The 18,253-nt window shown below is 51.0% G+C and overlaps 1 protein-coding gene across 2 annotated transcripts in view; it reads right to left on the bottom strand.

Moving 5' to 3' along the window:
- Positions 1-15,493: 15,493 nt before the first annotated feature.
- Positions 15,494-18,253, bottom strand: part of COPS7B (COP9 signalosome subunit 7B) — a 36,296-nt gene continuing 33,536 nt past the window's right edge. For both annotated transcript variants that reach the window (XM_062193434.1, XM_062193440.1), the window contains exon 7: positions 15,494-16,661. In XM_062193434.1, coding sequence (XP_062049418.1) covers positions 16,503-16,661 — 159 coding nt within the window. In that variant the 3' untranslated portion in view covers positions 15,494-16,502. The remainder of the gene's footprint in view (positions 16,662-18,253) is intronic.

The following is an 18,253-nucleotide window of genomic DNA, read 5'->3' as shown; positions in this document are numbered from 1 at the left end:
CCAGGAGAAGCACCTGGCTCCTGCCATCGCGGTGCACCGGCCACAGCGTGCTGGCTGTGGCGGCCATTGGAGGGTGAACCAACGGCAAAGGAAGACCTTTTTCTCTGTCTCTTTCTCTCACTATCCACTTCGCCTGTCAAATAAATAAATAAATAAGAAGGAATGCAATGGATAATCAGCATATAAAAATAGTTGCCTTCATCGGTAACTGAAGAAATGCAGAGTGGACATCTGCCTAGGGGTTAAGGCTCTGGCTAGGACACCCATGTCCATGTCCATAACCAGAGTACAAAAGTTCAACCCCCAGTCCTGGCTCCTGTTTCCAGCATTCCTGCTAATGCAGACCCGGGGAGACAATGACTCAGGTGACTGGACCCCTGCTCCCACAGGGAGACCTGACTGAGCTCCTGGGTATGACTGAGCTCCTGGGTATGACTCTCTACTGTGGGTATTGCAGACATTTGGGAAATGAACCAAGAGATGGGAATTCTGTTTTTCAAGTAAATTTTTTTAAATGTTTTTGAGAAAGCAACGTGAACTAAATCCACCCGCCATAGAGTCAGTGCAGGTGGAAAGACTGGGGACAGATGACTCGTCACAGCAGGACACACACAGAAAGCGGCCCCTGGGGTCAACAGAGGCAGCTGCTCTGGCCCAGGAGTGGGAAGCATCCATGCTGGCAGCACCTGTAGCCACTGGGGCACCTCAGCAAAGCTATGGCTTGCACACCTGGGGGAGTGTAGGTGGAGATAGGTTCCTCACACCAGCAGCTTTAAAAACCCCAACCACTCGGAATCTCAAGCACTCCACTTCTACGGAGTTTTCCTAACTAAATCATCGGACAACTGGGTGAAGAAGCTGTGATCCGATCAGCTCTACCATCGCACGTTTTAGGCCACGTCCCCCGTCCAGCTCCCAGAAGCCACCCAAGCATCTCAAAATCTGGCAAATTCAGGCCTGTCCACCGGCAGAAGCTGACGTCCAAGGGGCTGCCTTTGCTGCCGGAAACCCTGCCCCCGGCCCCCTGCACACACGTCCACACTTGGCTTCTCTGTTCGTTGTCTATTTGCTCATCGAAGTCAGATGTCATTTGTTTTGTTCAGTGTTTACAACAATGTCTGACATGATCGTAGGCACGCAATACTTGAATGAAAAAATCAATACAGGCTTTAGGCATAGTGTGGAAGCAAAGGGGTGAATGTTGCTGGGACTTGCTTCTCCACACAACAATGCAAATGTCATCCACCCCGGAAGTATGGTGGGTTTAGGGAAGGATTTCTCTTCCATAACAGAGACCTTAGGGAGGCAGTCCTGCTGGGTGGTGGAGCAGGGACCACCCCGTCTTCGGCTGTGTCACCTTGGGAAGTCAAATCACCACTCTGACCTTCAGAGGCGATACGTGCCTTTGTGGGGTTAGTGTGAGAACGGAGTGATGGGATCCATGTAAAGTGCTAAGACAGGGCCCTGGACAGAAAACCCATGCTAGGGTTGTATATGTGTGCGCGTGCGTGCACGTGTAGTTGAAAGAAAAAATTATTCTCTACTCACAACACCTTCTGACCCAAATGAGTGGGTTTTCCACACCACGACCCTTTTCCAGTTACCTGTGGGCATCAAACTGGGTATGTCACAATCTAACTCACTTCTGACACCAGCTACCTGGAGTGAACACAGGCCCTGCAGTTACGGGTACAGTCCCATCAGAGAAGCCCCACTTCAGTCAGCAAGCATAAGAAGTGGCTCTCCATGTGACCCACACTCCCGCGGGCCTGGACTACGACTCAGGAGTCCCACCACCCCTCAGTTTGCTTGACCAGCTCACAGCATTCAGGAGACACTCACCCACTATTGGCAGCTTGTTATCAAGGATATGGCTGAAGTCCTACACAGGGTGAGGCCTGGAAGGGTCCTGAGCACAGCAGTTTCTGCCCTTGTGAGGCTGGGGTGCCCACCCTCCCGGGATGTGGACCCAGAAGATCTCATAACTCTTCCACTCACAGATTTTATGGAGGTCCCTAGGCTACACGGATTAAATCACTGGCCACTGCTTGATTCCCGGCCCCTCTTCTCTCCCTGGAGGTTGGCGGTGTGGGGCTGAAAGTTCCAACCCTCTCATCACGCGGCTGGCACCTCTGGACACCAACCATCACACTGCAGCTGTCCAGGGCTCATCAAGAATTAGTTCAGTAGCATAAACTCGGGTGGCTGTGGCTGAAATGGACGCAGAAAGACACTTGTGTTAGTCAGCTTTGTCACTGTAACTAAAATGCCCACGTGCAGCTAGTTAGGACAGAAGAGGTTTGTTTGGCTCACGGTTTTATAGAGGGTCACAGCCCGAGATCCTGGGGCTCCACTGCTCTGGCATCTACCTAGTGAGGGCCGTGGAAGGCAGGCGGTGTGAGAAGGAATGATCACACGGCGAGGCAGGAAGCAGAGACAGGGAGCACGCGACTCCTCCCAGTCCGTGTGTCCCTCTTCATAAAGCCATCAGCATTCGATAAGAGGGCTCCATCCCAGCAACCCGGTCCAATCCAAAGACCCCACCAGTATCACAACTGGGTTAAGTCTCTGCCCTTGATCCATTAACACAGGGCTTTAGGAACCAAGCCTGTGACACACGGGCCTCTGGGGGACACGCAACTCATATCCAAGCCCTAGCAATGCTCCTCTCTCCCTTACTAATATCCAAGCCCTAGCAATGCTCCTCTCTCCCTTGGCACTCAGGAAATTACCAGGGTCTTAGGAGCTCTGTGCCAGAACCAGGAAGGACACAAAACACAGCTTTCTTATTATATCACAACAGCCAAGAAAACCTAGGGGGCTCTCCGCACTTCACCAAGCAGGGAACTCTCAGAGGACATGCGGTGTGAAGAGCCCTCCAGCCTGGCCAGCTGGGCATCCCCACGGTGTCTCCCCAGGAGGCCAGCCTAAGCGGGGATTCTCACCCACGGCACTATGACATTTTGGACCAGATGACTCTTTGATGTGGGGGCCTCCTGGTTTGAGTCTTGGCTGCTCCACTTCCAATCTAGCTCTCTGCTGTGGCCTGGGAAAGCAGTAGGAGTAGCAGTCCTTGGGCCCCCCACACCTGCATGGGAGGCCTGGAGGAAGCTCCAAGTTCCTGGCTTCAGATCGGCACAGGGCCTTTGTAGCCACCTGGGGAATGAACCAGCAGATGAAAGACCTCTATCTCTCTCTGCCTCTGCCTCTCTGTAACTCTGCCTTTCCAATAAATAAGTAAAATAAATCTTAAAAAAAAAGATTATACAGAATGTAACACACATAAACAAATAAGCAAATCTGAATTGATCTGAAGATCTGTTATTAAATCAACAATATCCTGGTTGTCATTTGCTAGTTTTACAGAATGTTGCCACTGGGGGAGCCAGTGAGCAGAGCCAGAACTCAACCCAGTTACTCCCATGTGAGACGCAGGCATCTTAACCACCCCACCAAACACCCACTCCTGGTGGTAGTAGTCTATTTTGAAATCAGGAAGTATAATGCCTCTTGATTTGTTTTTTTTTGCTCAATTGTTTTGGGCTACTTGATTTTTTTTTCCTGGTTCCATGCAAATTTTAGAACAGTTTTTGCTGGGGTAGGAGCTGTGACATAGGTTAAGCCTCCACTTGCAGTGCCGTATGGGCGCCAGTTTGAGTCTCTACTGCTCCACTTCCAATCCAGCTCACTGCTAATGAGCCTGGGAAAAGCAGCAGCAGATGGCTCAAGTGCTTGACCCCTGCACCCTCATGGGAGACCCAGAAGCAGTTTCTGGCTCTTGGTTTGAGCCTGGCCCAGCCCCAGCCATTGCAGCCATTTGGGAAGTGAACCAGAGGATGAAATCTCTCTCTCTCTCTCTCCCCCTCTCTGTATCTCTGCCTTTCAAATAAATAATTAAATCTTTTTTAAGAAAACTGTTTTTGGCTGGCGCCGTGGCTTAACAGGCTAATCCTCTGCCTTGCGGCGCCAGCACACTGGGTTCTAGTCCCGGTTGGGGTGCCGGATTCTATCCCGGTTGCCCCGCTTCCAGGCCAGCTCTCTGCTATGGCCCGGGAAGGCAGTGGAGGATGGCCCAAGTCCCTGGGCCCTGCAACCGCATGGGAGACCAGGAGAAGCACCTGGCTCCTGGCTTCGGATCAGCAAGATGCGCCAGCCGCAGCGGCCATTGGAGGGTGAACCAACGGCAAAAAGGAAGACCTTTCTCTCTGTCTCTCTCTCTCTCACTATCCACTCTGCCTGTCAAAAATAAAAAAAAAAAAAAAAAAGAAAGAAAACTGTTTTTGCTATTTCTGAGAGAGATGCCATTAGTGTTTTGAGGGGGATTATATTGAATGTACAGATGTATTAGTTGCATGGACATTTCAATATTCTTTCAACCCATGAACATGGGACGTCTTTTCCATTTTTGTGTCCTCCTCAGTCAGTGTTCCTGTTTTGTCAGTGTCTTATGGTTTTCACTGTAGAGATCATTCACCTCTTTGTCAAATTCATTACTACATATTTTATGTGTGTATTGCTATTATAAATGGGGCTACTTTCTTAATTTCTTAAGATTTTATTTTTTATTTATTTGAAAGACAAGAGTTACAGAGAAAGAGAAAGAGAGAGAGAGAGAGAGAGAGAGAGAAAGGTCTTCCATCTGCTGGTTTATCCCCCAAATAGCCACGATGGCCAGAGCTGAGCCGATCTGAAGCCAGGTGCTTCCTCTGGGTCTCCCACGTGGGTACAGGGACCCGAGCACTTGGACCATCTCCTGCTGCTTTCTCAGGCCATCAGCAGGGAGCTGGATATGGGATGCTGGCACCACAGGTGGAAGCTTAAACTACTACACTATAATACCAGCCCCCCAAACCAGGTATAAAAAGACAAATACTGCATGATCTCTCATACGCGGGACCTTAAAAAGTTGATCTCGATCTCATGGAAGTTCAGAGTAGGGGGCCGGCACTGTGGCATAGCAGGTAAAGCTGCTGCCTGCAGTGCCAGAATGCTCCACTTCTGATCTGGCTCCCTGCTAATGGCCTGGGAAAGCAGTAGAAGATGGCCCAAGTGCTTGGGGCCCTGCACCCAAATGGGAGACCCAGAAGCAGCTCCTGGCTCCTGGCTTCGGATTGGTGCATCTCTAGCCGTTGTGCCATCTGAGGAGTGAACCAGCGGATGGAAGACCTTTCTCTGTCTCTCTGCCTCTGCCTCTAACTCTGCCTTTCAAATAAATAAATAAATCTTAAAAAAAAAAAAAAAAGTAGTAGTAGTTCAGAGTAGAGGAGTGGTTACCAGAGGCTGGGAGAGAAAGGAGGGTAGAGATGAGGAAAGGTTGGTCAGTGGGTACTAAGTTAGATGAGAGACATAAAGACTGGTGCTCTTTTACACAACAGAGTGACTATAGATGCCAATGTACTGTATACATCACACAAGCTAGTATGAACAAAAAGAGAGAGAGAGAAAAAGAGGGAAAAAAGAAAGCTAGTACAAAGGATTGTGAATGATTTCCCTCAAAGAAACAAATGTTTAAAGAGAGTTATTTTGAGCCTGACGTGGGCATTACACAATGTACACATGTATGGAAACATCATGTATTACTCCATCGATACGTACAATTTTTAGTGTCAGCTTTCACTGCCCACTTCAGAGCTAGCTGTGACATTGTTTAACCCTGCACCAGGTACGCATTAAGTGCTCGGCGCTGGACAAGCCTAAGTAGGCACAGGTCCATCCTTTAGCACTAACTCCCTGATGAACGTTTGTTGGTAACAACAGGATGTTTTTGGCAATGACCAGTGTCAGCCAAAGACAGAGGGGGACTCCAACTTCCGGAGCTCCTGGGGAGCACAGAATCCATCCTCCACCCACACTGGACCCTCACGCACCTGCAGGACTCACAGCATGGCCTGCAGGTCTTCAACAAGCAGAGCGCCACACAAGGCTCTATGGACGCGAGGTAATGGGCACAGCCCTTGCTCTCAAGGAGCCACACTGTAGTTCAAGGACAGACGCCTCAACAACAAAAGGTAAAGCTGCGAACAGAAAGAGGCATGGGTACCAAAGTGGCGCACAGCAGGAGCAACTATCCCTGGCGTCGGGAGGCAGAAGAAGTCTTCGTGGATGAGCAGTGCCAGGACAGAGAGGGAGGGGAGAAGCCCGGGCAGAGCAAGCAGCAGAGTCACAGGCCAAGAGGTGCAGACAGGCACAGGTGCGCCCTTTTCTGGGGACCACAGCAGATCAGCGGCAGCTTCTTCCCACCAGAACCACTGGTTATTCTAATTCATACTTACTCAGAATGGTCAGGAGCAAATCATGACCCCTGCTTTAGCTTTTACTGAAATGGCACTGTGCTTACTGGATTCAAATACATACGGTTTTTTTTGTTTGTTTGTTTTTTTAAGATTTTGAGAGGTAGAGTTACAGAAAGAGGAAGAGACAGAGGTCTTCCACCCACTTCTTCATTCCCCAAATGGCTGCAACGGATGGAGCTGGGCCGATCCGAAGCCAGGAGTCAGGAGCTTTTTCTGGGTATCCCAAGTGGGTGCAGGAGCCCAAGCACTTGGGCCATCTTCTACTGCATTCCCAGGTACACTAGCAGGGAGCTGGATCAGAAGTAGAGCAGGGGCCAGCGCTGTGGCACAGTGGGTTAAAGCCCTGGCCTGCAGCACCAGCATCCCACATGGACGCTGGTTCAAGTCTTGGCTGCTCCACTTCCAATCCAGCTCTCTGCTATGGCCTGGGAAGGCAGTAGAAGATAGCCCAAGTGCTTGAGCGCCTGAACCTGCGTGGGAGACCCAGAAGAGCCCCCTGGCTCCTGGCTTCAGATCAGCTCAGCTCTGACCACTGCGGACATTTGGGGGGAGTGAATCAGCAGATGGACGACTTCTCTCTCTCTCTGGCTCTGCCTCTCTCTGTAACTCTTTCAAAGAAATAAATCTTTAAAAAAAAAAACAACAAAAAAAAACTGAGGCAGCCAGGACGTGAATCTGAGCCCACCTGGGATGCCAGCACCGCAGGCAGATGCTTAGCCTACTCCACCACAGCGCCGGACTCCCCAGGACACATGGTACTTTAACATGTTGGGGAAACATCCTTTTCTCAGCTTAGGATTATATATTGAATTCAGTTGGACTCATATGTCTAACTTTTTATAATTATTTTCATCTATTACAATTATTTTCATCTACATTCAAAGGTTACTGGTCTTTGTTGGATCAGTAGTAGTGGTAAACTAAAAACTTTTTTTTTTTAATAAAGATTTACTTTATTTATTTGAAAGACAGAGTTACAGAGAGACGTAGAGACAGAGAGGTCTTCCATCCACTGGTTCACTCCTCAGATGGTCACAATGGCCAGAGCTGCGCCGATCCAAAGCCAGGAGCCAGGAGCTTCTTGTGGGTCTCCCACGTAGGTTCAGGGGCCCAAGGACTTGGGCCATCTTCCACTGCTTTCCCAGGCCATAGCAGAGAGCTGGATTAGAAGAGGAGCAGTCGGGAGTAGAACCAGCGCCCACAAGGGATGCTGGCACTTCAGGCCAGGGCTTTAACCTGCTGCACCACAGTGCCAGTCCCAAAACATTTTTAAAACCTATTGTTTGAGAGACTGAGAGGGTGGGGGAAAGGGAGCACTCCTGCTGGCTCCCTTCTCAAATGCCCACAATGGTCAGGGCTGGGCCAGGCCAAAGCCTGCTGCTGAGAACTCGCTCCAAGTCTCATACATGGGTGGCAGGGACCCAATCACTTGAGCCGTCACCTGCTACATTACAGGAAGTCAGAATCAGGAGCTGGAGCTAAACTCAAACCTCAGGTAATCTGATATGGGTCATGGGTGTCCTTTTTTTTAAAAAAAAAAGATTTACTTACTTGAAAGGAAGCACTAGAGAGACAGAAAAAGAGGTCTTCCATCCACTAGCTCATTCCCCAAATGGAGACAACAGCCAGAGCTGAGCTGATCTGAAGCCAGGAGCCTCTTCCGGGTCCCCCTTGCAGATGCAGGGGTCCAAGGACTTGGGCCATCTTCCACTGCTTTCCCAGGCCACAGCAGAGAGCTGGATCGGAAGCTGGGCCTCTAACCAGCGCCCATACAGGATGCTGGCATTGCAGACAGTGGCTTTACCGGCTATGCCACAGCGCCGGACCTGGAACATGGGTGTCTTAACCATTGCATCTTAACTGGTAGGCCAAATGCCTGCCACTAGAAACATTTTTTTAAAAATCGAGTTTTCCATTCATTAAAAACAAACAAACCTGGTCAGCAGGATGCACACTGTGGTACAGCAGGTTAAGCTTCCACTTGGCACACGCACATCCGATCCTGGAGTGTCTGTCTCAGGTCCTAGCAACTCTGTTTCTGATCCGGCTTCCAGCTCATGTGCCTGGAAGACAGCGGACGGTGGCCAAATACTTGGGTTCCTGTCACCCATGGGAGACCCAGGTGGAGTTCCTGGCCCAGCCCCAGCTGTTGGGGCCATTTAGGGAGTGAACCAGCGGACAGAAGATTCTCTTTCTCTCTCTTCCACTCTTTCAAATAAATAAATAAAATCTAGTCCACTATGGAGAGGACTCACCAAATCCCTTAATGACAAACACTTATCTGTACAGACTATGAACCCAGAGCCTTTTTAGAGGTATTTCATCACTGGAGAGCTACCCAGGGCTTTTGCATTTCATTTATTAATTAGCCAGTTCCAATATTTTATCTCTTATGAATAAATTATGGTCATTCACATCTTTCCAAAAAATTGTGATCATCAAATTTCAAATTAACAGTTGGTAACATTTTTAAAGCCATAACTAATCTCTTTACTCATTTATTATCTTTTCTTAATTAGGTTTGACACTTATTTTCCTTGTTCATTATATCCAAAAACCTTAACTCATAATCTTCATTTGTTAATTACTTTAGTTCTGCATTTATCTTTATAACTTCCTTCCATTTTTCTTAACCTTCCATTCTTAACCTTCTGTGTCTGCACCCCTGGATATAGTGTATCATCCTAGGGACGCCCTGAATGAGGGAGTACATTTTCAAATGGTCAAGGTGGCAGACAAGGCAGGAATGGTTTGGTTCAAACAATACTAAAGCCGAGGAGCTGGCATCGTGGCATAGCGGGTTAAGCCACAGCCTGCAATGCCAGCATCCCAGATGGGTACTGGTTGGAGTCCTGGCCGCTCCATTTCCAATCCAGCTCCCTGTTAATGCACCTGGGAAAGCAGTGGAAGATAACCCAAGTCCTTGGGTCCCTGTAACCATGTGGGAGACCCAGATGAAGCTCCTGGCTCTGGCTTGGCTCGGCCCTGGCTGTTGCAGCCATTTGGGGAGTGAACCAGCAGATGGAAGATCTCTCTTCCTCTCCCTCTTTCAAATAAATAAATCTTTAAATCAGTAAATAAATAAATGTACAATACTCAGAATGTGTTGAATCAGATAAGCAATCAGTAACTAAGAATGAAACAGGATGTCTGGACTATTATGGGCTGAACTGTGGCTCCCCTCCCCCCAAGTTCAGATGCTCAAGTCTAAACCCTTGTCATTTACAGGTTGTGCCCTTAAAGAGGTAGCTGGGGTCAAATGAGATCATAAGGACAGGACCTTCACCCAATCCGACCAGCGTCCTTATAACACAAAGAAACCAGACAGAGAAAAGACTGAGGGAGGACTTTGTGAAGACCGTGAGGAAAGGATGGCCATTTCAGGCCAAGGCAAGAGACAGCAAAGCTGCCAACACCCTGATCTTGTACCTGCAGCCTCCAGAACTGTGAGAAGTAAACTTCTTTAATTTAGATTTATTTTTTTATATGAAAGGCAGTTACAGAAAGAGGGGTGGGGGGGAAGGTCCTCCATCCGCTGGTTCACTCCCCAGTTGGTCACAAGGGCTGGAGCTGTGCTGATCTGAAGGCAGGAGCAAGGAGCTTCTTCCGGGTCTCCCATGCGGGTGCAGGGCCCAAGGACTTGGGCCATCTTCTGCTTTCCCAGGCCATGGCAGAGAGCTGGATCAGAAGTGGAGCAGCCAGGACTTGAAGCGGCGCCCATATGGGATGCTGGCACTGCAGGCGGTGGCTTTACCCACTGTACCACAACACTGGCCCCAAGACACAAATTTCAATTCAAGCCATCTAGTCTATTCTATGTTGCTAGGATGGTCCCAGGAAGTGAGTATGCACACCTGGAGAGCACACTGGACACAGGAGATGGCCAGCAGAAATGCAGAGCTGGCTGGCCTTTTTGGCTGACTGAGCCAGGGAGATGTGGGTGTTAGAAACGGAAGTGGAACCATGGGAGTAGACCGCATAGCCTGCGGAGGCTGTGCAGATAAGGTCGCTGTGGAGCCGAGGAGTCCCACTGACCAGCCTCAAAGGAAGCCGTGCCCTGGAGACTCTGCAGAACAGCAGAGAAGCACACAAGAACCTGGAGAGATCAGGACCATGCCACTGAAGAGAAGCGTGAAGTGGGCTCAACAGTGCAAACTGTAACAGCAAGATGAAGCAGGGCAGAGGCTGGGGGAGCAAGCTGGAGGTCAGTGGTCTCCTTATGAGAACACGGTCCACGGCCCGTGAGCTAAATGCCAGGAACTCAGGGCGGGGGAGGCAGGAAAGGGAGACCAGCTCAAGAAGCTTGTTGTTGGGGAAGAAAGCCGCAGTGGCTGGAAAGGGACTCCAGCCACAGAAAGGACACCTTGTGCTGTAAAATCCTTCATCACAGACCTCAGAGGACAGGTGAGAGGTGCAGAATGAACCTGCAGAAAAGGCAGGGGACTGAGGAAACGGGTGACTCACACTCACAAGGGAGACAATGGAAGGAGGTGGACAAGGCTGCAGGTGGGAGACAAGAAACTAAGGGTCTCCCTGAGCTGGTCCTCGAGTGCAGGGGTGCGGCAGGGTGAACTAAGCACACAGGGAACTCTGGAACAGCTGTAGGGAAAGGGTGCGAGCTGGCCCGGGCACACGACAGGCTCACAGCTCCGGGCATCTGCAGTGGCACCACCCACAAGCAGAGGGACTTCTGCAGTAGCTGGACTAGGAGGAAGGGCAGTCACTGGGTTAGCCCACAGGGAAGTGCAACGCAACGGTGGGCAGTCTCAGATGCATCCCCGGGGGCGGGGGGCTGCCGCTTCTCTTTCCTTGTCCGTTTCATCCTTAACCAAGGACAGCGGTTCTCCCCAAGAGTACGATCCAACACTTTCTTTTCATAACACTTTGTGATCATCAACCAGTTCTGTCCCAAGGTCAAGTCATAGATAAGGTACTTAACAATCATTTTAAAAGATTCACTTAATGTGGCCGGCACCGCAGCTCACTAGGCTAATCCTCCACCTATGGCGCCAGCACCCCGGGTTCTAGTCCCGGTAGGGGCACCAGTTCTGTCCCAGTTCTCCTCTTCCAGTCCAGCTCTCTGCTGTGGCCCGGGAAGGCAGTGGAGGATGGCCCAAGTGCTTGGGCCCTGCACCCGCATGGGAGACCAGGAGAAGCACCTGGCTCCTGGCTTCAGATCAGGGCAGCGCGCCGGCCATAGTGGTCATTTGAGGGGTGAACCAATGGAAAAGGAAGACCTTTCTCTCTCTCTCACTAACTCTGCCTATCAAAAAAAAAAAAAAAAAAAGATTCACTTAATGGTCTAAATGTAATATAAAGGAGATGTAAAATGAAACTTACACTACAATATATCTCAATCTGCATATTTTAAGCATAGCTACAAAAAGAGATTTAATGAAGTAGGTGCTCATAACCACACCCAGAAACCCCAGGAAGACAGGGGTACAAACACAGATTACCTAGGGCTTGCTATACTTGACACTCCAATACCAGGAGTTGTGCAATGGCTCCTTCCAAGACCAGTAAAAAAATCCCTCAATTGCTGCATGATTTTTTTTTTTGACAGGCAGAGTGGACAGTGAGAGAGAGAGAGAGAGAAAGGTCCTCCCTTTGCCGCTGGTTCACCCTCCAATGGCCGCCGCGGTAGCGTGCTGCGGCCGGCGCACCGCGCTGATCCGATGGCAGGAGCCAGGGGCTTCCCCTGGTCTCCCATGGGGCGCAGGGCCCAAGAACCTGGGCCATCCTCCACTGCAGTCCCTGGCCACAGCAGAGAGCTGGCCTGGAAGAGGGGCAACTGGGACAGGATCGGTGCCCCGACCGGGACTAGAACCCGGTGTGCCGGCGCTGCAAGGCGGAGGATTAGCCTAGTGAGCCGCGGTGCCGGCCTGCTGCATGATTTAAACAAAGTTGTCTCAGGCTGTTAGAACAAAGACTTTTAAGTACAGGTGTGGGTGCCTGTTCGAGTGCTGGCTGCTCCACTTCCGATGCAGCTCTCTGCTATGGCCTGGGAAAGCAGTAGAAGATGGCCCAAGTCCTTGGGCCCCTGTCCCATGTGGGAGACCCAGAAGCTTCTGGCTCTTGGGTTCAGATTGACGCAGCTCTGGCCACTGTGGCCATTTGGGGAATGAACCAGCAAATGGAAGACCTCTCTCTCTTTGCCTCTCTGTGGCGAAAGGATGGAAGGAAGGAAGGAAGGAAGGAAGGAAGGAAGGAAGGAAGGAAGGAAGGAAGAGACGCCACTTGGGAAGCCTGCATCATACATCAGAGTGCCTGGGTTCAGTCCTGGCTTTGCTCCGGATTCCAGCTCCCTAATGTACTCCCTGGGAGCAGCAGTGACTTGGCCACACATGTCAGAGACCTGGATTGGGTCCAGGCTCCTGGTCTGGCCCAGTCCCAGCTGTTGGGGAATTTGGGAAGTGAACCAGAGGATAAAGCTATGTCTGTCTCCTTCTCTCTGCTTTTCAAAACTAGACTTCAAAAAAAAATTTTTTTTTGCTTATTTGAAAGGCGGAGTTATATAGAGAAAAAGATGGGGGGTGGGGGGAGGACTAGCACCGTGGCGCACTAGGTTAATCCTCTGCCTGCGGCGCCAGTATCCCATATGGGAGCCAGTTCTAGTCCTGGTTGCTCCTCTTCCAATCCAGCTCTCTGCTGTGGCCTGGGAAGGCACTGGAGGATGGCCAGGGAAGAAGCACCAGGCTCCTAGCTTCAGATCGGCGCAGCTCCATCCGTTGCGGCCATTTGTGGAGTGAACCAATGGAAGGGAGACCTTTTTCTCTGTCTCTCTCCCTGTCTGTAATTCTACCTGTCAAATAAATAAAATCTTAAAAAAAAAAAAAAAAAAACAGACAGAGGGGGCCAGCACTGTGGCACAGCAGGTTAACACCCTGGCCTGAAGCGCTGGCATCCCATATGGGGGCCGATTTCCGATCCAGCTCTTGGCTATGGCCTGGGAAAGCAGTAGAAAATGGCCCAACTCCTTGGGCCCCTGCACCCACGTGGGAGACCTGGAAGAAGCTCCTGGCTCCTGGCTTCAGATCGGCACAGCTCTGGCCATTGTGGCCAATTGGGGAGTGAATCAGTGGATGGAAGACCTCTCTCTTCTCTGAGTAACTCGACTTTCAAATAAATAAATAAATCTTTAAAAAAAAGAGAGAGAGAGGGAGGGAGGGAGGAAGAGAGATCTTTCATCCACTGGTTCACCCCCAAAATGGCAACAGTTGAGGCTGGGCCAGGCCAAAGCCAGGACCTTCTTCTGGGTCTCTCACATGGGTGCAGGGGCCTAAGTACTTGGGCCATCGTCTGCTGCTTTCCTAGGCACTAGGAGCTGGATCAGAAGTGGAGCAGCTGGGACTCTAACTGGTGCCCATATTGGATGCCCAGGTTGTAGGTGGTGGCTTAACTCACTACGCCACAGTGCCAGCCCCAACAGTTTTTAACTTTTCTTTTTTTAATACAATAATTAGAACACTTTGGTTTGGTTTAAAATAACCCAGCACCTCAGAAATGGTGAAAACAGCAAATATGTAAACACATCAGAGCAGTTTATCCTTTTAGCTTCTGTGGTTACCTCTCCATTTTCTAGGACTCGGAAGTTTGGGGAGAAGAGAACCCTACAATGAGAGACGATCACCTCAGATCTGGGACACAAGAATGCCCTGTTTGGGAGCTTTGTTACCCAAATAGGAAACGTTTCCTGTTGGAACCTACAGCAGAGAGCAAAGAGGGGTCGGGGCAGAAATACCAGACTTAAGGTAGGCCCCAGGCACTCCGACCTCTCTGTAATACCACAGGGTCCCCTTCCCCACCTGAGGTGTTCCACTGGTGACAGAAGCATCTCTTCTGAATGCTGTATTTGTGTGCAGGACACCTGCGCCCAGCTGCCACGGCATGCCAATGGGAGACTGCAGTCAGTCCCAGCAGAGCCATCAACATTCCAACTCGGTCATGGGCCCCACAATTCCCAGAGTCCCCAGCCCCACACTCTGCTTCCTTATCAAGCGGCTGGGCGGGCCTGGGAAAGAGGCTGAGGTGTGCAGGATTTCAGGTGTAAGCAAGACGGGTACTCAGAGGGACAAGCAGGGGTCAGCCTGGAGAGCAGAGTCTCCATCAGAACACCACAGAGGACACAGGGCAGATGGACACGTCGGGAGGTCTGTGAGTCCGCCTCCTGCCACTTCCCACGGGGGACGTTGGGTCTGCAGGGCTCATGAGTAACGTGACGGGGACTGTACTAATCCTCACCTCCATCAGCCTCGGAAGCTTGGCTGGAAGGGCATGGAAGGGACCGACTGACCCACTGTACTGTATAAAGCTCTCTACACACGTGCTGGTATTGTTACCTCATTGTTACCTCACTATTCCCGAAGAAGTAGCAGAGCCATGGGAAAGATGGCCCTACAGCTCCTCAGGGCCTTGGGCAGTCAAACAACAAAGAACCACACATTTCATGTAAGTCAAGCTGCATTTCCCAATGGGAAAATAAAGATGACAGACAACCTGTGTGACTGACCGAGTCTACCAAGAACAGCTGGGAAAATCTACAGGGCTGGAAGGTGTGCAGCTTCTCAGAGGGTTTTTAAGAAATACACGTTTTCTCACACTTTAGCAAAACGTGTTCCATTAGGCAGGCCCCAAAAAGGGTCAGTGGTGCCGTCAGTGTGGACACAATAGGCTCCCAAGCCCAGCAATTCCCTGAGATCTTAGTAACGAGTTTTCAATGAGGACAGGGGGTGCAGGGAGCACCCCACTTATTTCATGACAGAACCCCTTCCCACAGAGCAGATGAAAAAGGGATTCAAGAAACACACTTTGGGAGTTTACTCTCCAGGTAGACGTGTTGTGTGGGCAGGCAGAACAGCTTAGAAGCAGGCAGTACTGGCCACGTTAGGAAGAGGAGAAATCCACTCTCAGCACGGTACTGAACCAGCATTCCATCCCTCTGAACCACCCTCATTTCCACCCCCAAGGTTCACCTGCTATGCAACTGCACACTTCACAGCCACATACAGCAAATCTACACTTTTATTTTTTTGTTCTAAAATGTGCTTTTTCCTCAGTGAACTTTAGTATCAGTCCAGGACCTCCACCTCCCCTTAAGAAACAAAACAGAACGAAACGCACACAGAGACACACATGCCACCCTCCAACCAGGTGAAAACCCCCGGCGATCAGTCCTAACAAATATTGACACAAGGGGGAAAAAGCATGTTGAAATGTATTAGAATCAGAACCTGTACAAAAAAAAATTAAAATATAACCTGACACTGTTCAAGTTCAGAAAGTCTAGTCAAGTCCTTTTCTCTTGCCAGGAGGATGCCATCATCAGGGGCTCTGGGTCACCGGCCAGGAAGGGGTGGAGGGGAAGAGACAAAAGCAGCCACAGTCCTTCCCACAGGGCCTTGGCCCCACCAACCCCACTGCAGGGCAGCCGGGAGGCATGAAAGAGCCTGGAGAGCATGTGGTGGCAGTCAGCCCCCGTGGGCAGCTGAGCAGCCGGAGAAGCGGCCAGTAGAGGACAACCAGGCCGGGAGATCCCCTCTGCCCACAGCCCCCGCGGCCCCTCCACGTATGCTGAGCCAGTCCAGCACTCCCAGCTAGCGGAGACCAGAGCTGGCTTTATGAGGCTGAAAACCTGCAGGTTTAGTAAATGCAGCCCAGTGTCACCTCCCTCCATCGCCTGAACTGGAGCTGCCAACAGGGAAAGGCAGGAGAGGGAAGAGAGGGGCCTGGATACCTGGCTAGAGATCGCCTGCACCACGGAGGGAACCCTGGGTGCACAGGCTGCAGAAAGAGCGGCTCCCTCGCTCAGAGCGGGGCCTACTCCGCAGCCATCCCTGTGGGCCGGTTACAGCTGACTTGGGCTCGTGGACAGCCTGACCAAATGGCATGAGCAAAAGAAAAACTGGAGGGAGCCAAGCCCTTACACAGAGACCAGAACCTCCTGGAGGGAAGCCGGGCAGTGTCTACCCGGTAACAAGGATGGCATCCGTGGAGCCCCTGAGTCTGAAGGGAGCAACTGGGAGGGAGGGAGTGGGGCAGGGGAAGGAGTCACGGTTTTTCTGGAACAGTACCAACAGGGCGGGGAGGCGCTGGTGAGGAAACGGGCAGCTCTGGAACTCACTGCAGGTAGAGAGGGGGAGGAATGGGCCCTTGGTGTCCCCTCCCCGCCTGACCAGGCCTGGTGAGTACCAGCTGCCCCAGCCAGCCCTAGTGGCGGCTGGAGACCAGACCTTTCACTTTGGACATCTTCTTGGTGGGCTGCCTCTGCTCAGCATGAGGGGGACACTCCCGCTCGGCCAGCTGCTGCTCCATTTCCTGGGCCGAGGAGGACGCGGTCGCTTTGAGCGTCTTCTTGATGTTGGTAACCTGGAGAAAGACACAGAACTGGCGTCAACCTGATCTCAGTATGAGGACGGCCACACAGAGAAGCAGCCAAAATGCTCTGCAAAGAAACAGGAAATTATCTACAGAAATCCATCTCAACTGCCGTGACACCCACAACCCATACTGGAGTGCCTGGGTTCGATCCCTCCTTTGCTTCTGATTCCACCTTCTCACTAATATGTACCCCGGAGAGCAGCAAGTGATGGCTCGAGTACTTGGGTTCCTACCCCTCAAACGGGAGACCTGGAATGAGTTCTGGGCTCCTGGCTTTAGACATCTGCACAGTGAACCAGCAGATGGAAGATCTCTGTCTCTGTCTCTCTGCCTTTCAAAGAACCAAAAGAGAGAGAAACAAAAGAAATCCAGATGTGGAGCAATGAGCAGGAGCTACTCCTGGGAGACACATGGAAATGAACCACGCAAACACGTGGAACCAATGCTGTCTTAGTGGAAGCAGGTGCAGCGGACCATCCGGCAGAGATACAGCAAGGAGGTGAAAGAAACTAATGGTTCCATGTCCTAAGAAACAGAAAGGGGACCCAAGAATTTTGTGCTCAGCTGTTTTTCACCAAACGTCTGGGAATACAGCTCCAAAAACACTTCTGGGAGAGGGGATGCACTTCTCATAGCTGAGTCCGTGTTGCTATGTCGCCCTCTCAGGCATAACTGCCCTGATGTGTACCTCCCCCATGCCTGTGGCACACACATTCCTGACGCTGGTCTAATGGGTCTTTTATACCTCTGCTCTTCAGCTCACAGGGAAGGAAAGCAGGGAGAGAAGCGAGGTGGGGGGGGAGAGCTGGCCAACCAAATATTAGCCTGGGTTTAAAATCATTAGAGAAGGCTGGTGCAGAATGAGGTGTGTGTCTGTTGGTGGGAAGAAAGGTGCTTCCCATGTTCCACAGCTTCCGTGTTCTCTGACAGGCAAGAGGCTTGGATTTCTACAGAGCAGGGAGGAGTGGGCAGGGCCACAAGTTCTGAACAGGTCAGAAAGTCGGAACCCAAGTAAGAGGGTCCAAACGCAGAGGAAACAGTGCTTTCGAGTGAGACAAGTTTTTGGTTCCTGGAGAGAGCGAGCATCTGCAGAGTCAACCCCGATGAGACTGCGGGCAGTTGTTTGTCGTTGTCATTTTGAGATGCAGGAATCAGCCACGCCCCCAAACCACTGCAAGCTCACTCAGCACACTCATCTTTCTGAAAGGAGACTCACAGAGGACTGAGGGCTGGGCCGTCAACATCAAGGGCAGGCACCCGGTGCCAGGCAGAGCGCGCTCTGGCACTCACTGCTGCGCGGGTGCCTCTGATCCAGCAGTCAGGTGGTGTGTGGGACAAGGAAGACTGTGCAGCAAGTGGATGGCTTCTCTATCCCCCTTCTCTAAGAAGGACATTTGTTATTGCTTATTTCTCTTACTTCGAGTCATATTTTGATGGCCTTGAAGGAGAGACCAAGAAACGTGATTGAGGCCAGAGTTGGGGATCATGGGTTAAGCAGCCGCCTGCAATGCTGGCCTCCCAGGTGAGCGCTGGTTCCAGTCTCAGCTACTCCACTTCCAATCCAGCTCCCTGCTAATGTA

Source organism: Lepus europaeus, chromosome 1, assembly GCF_033115175.1.
Source record: "Lepus europaeus isolate LE1 chromosome 1, mLepTim1.pri, whole genome shotgun sequence".
NCBI classification, from domain to species: domain Eukaryota; kingdom Metazoa; phylum Chordata; class Mammalia; order Lagomorpha; family Leporidae; genus Lepus; species Lepus europaeus.
The sequence above is the reverse complement of the archived record's forward strand: the minus strand, read 5'-3'. Positions and strand labels throughout refer to the sequence as shown.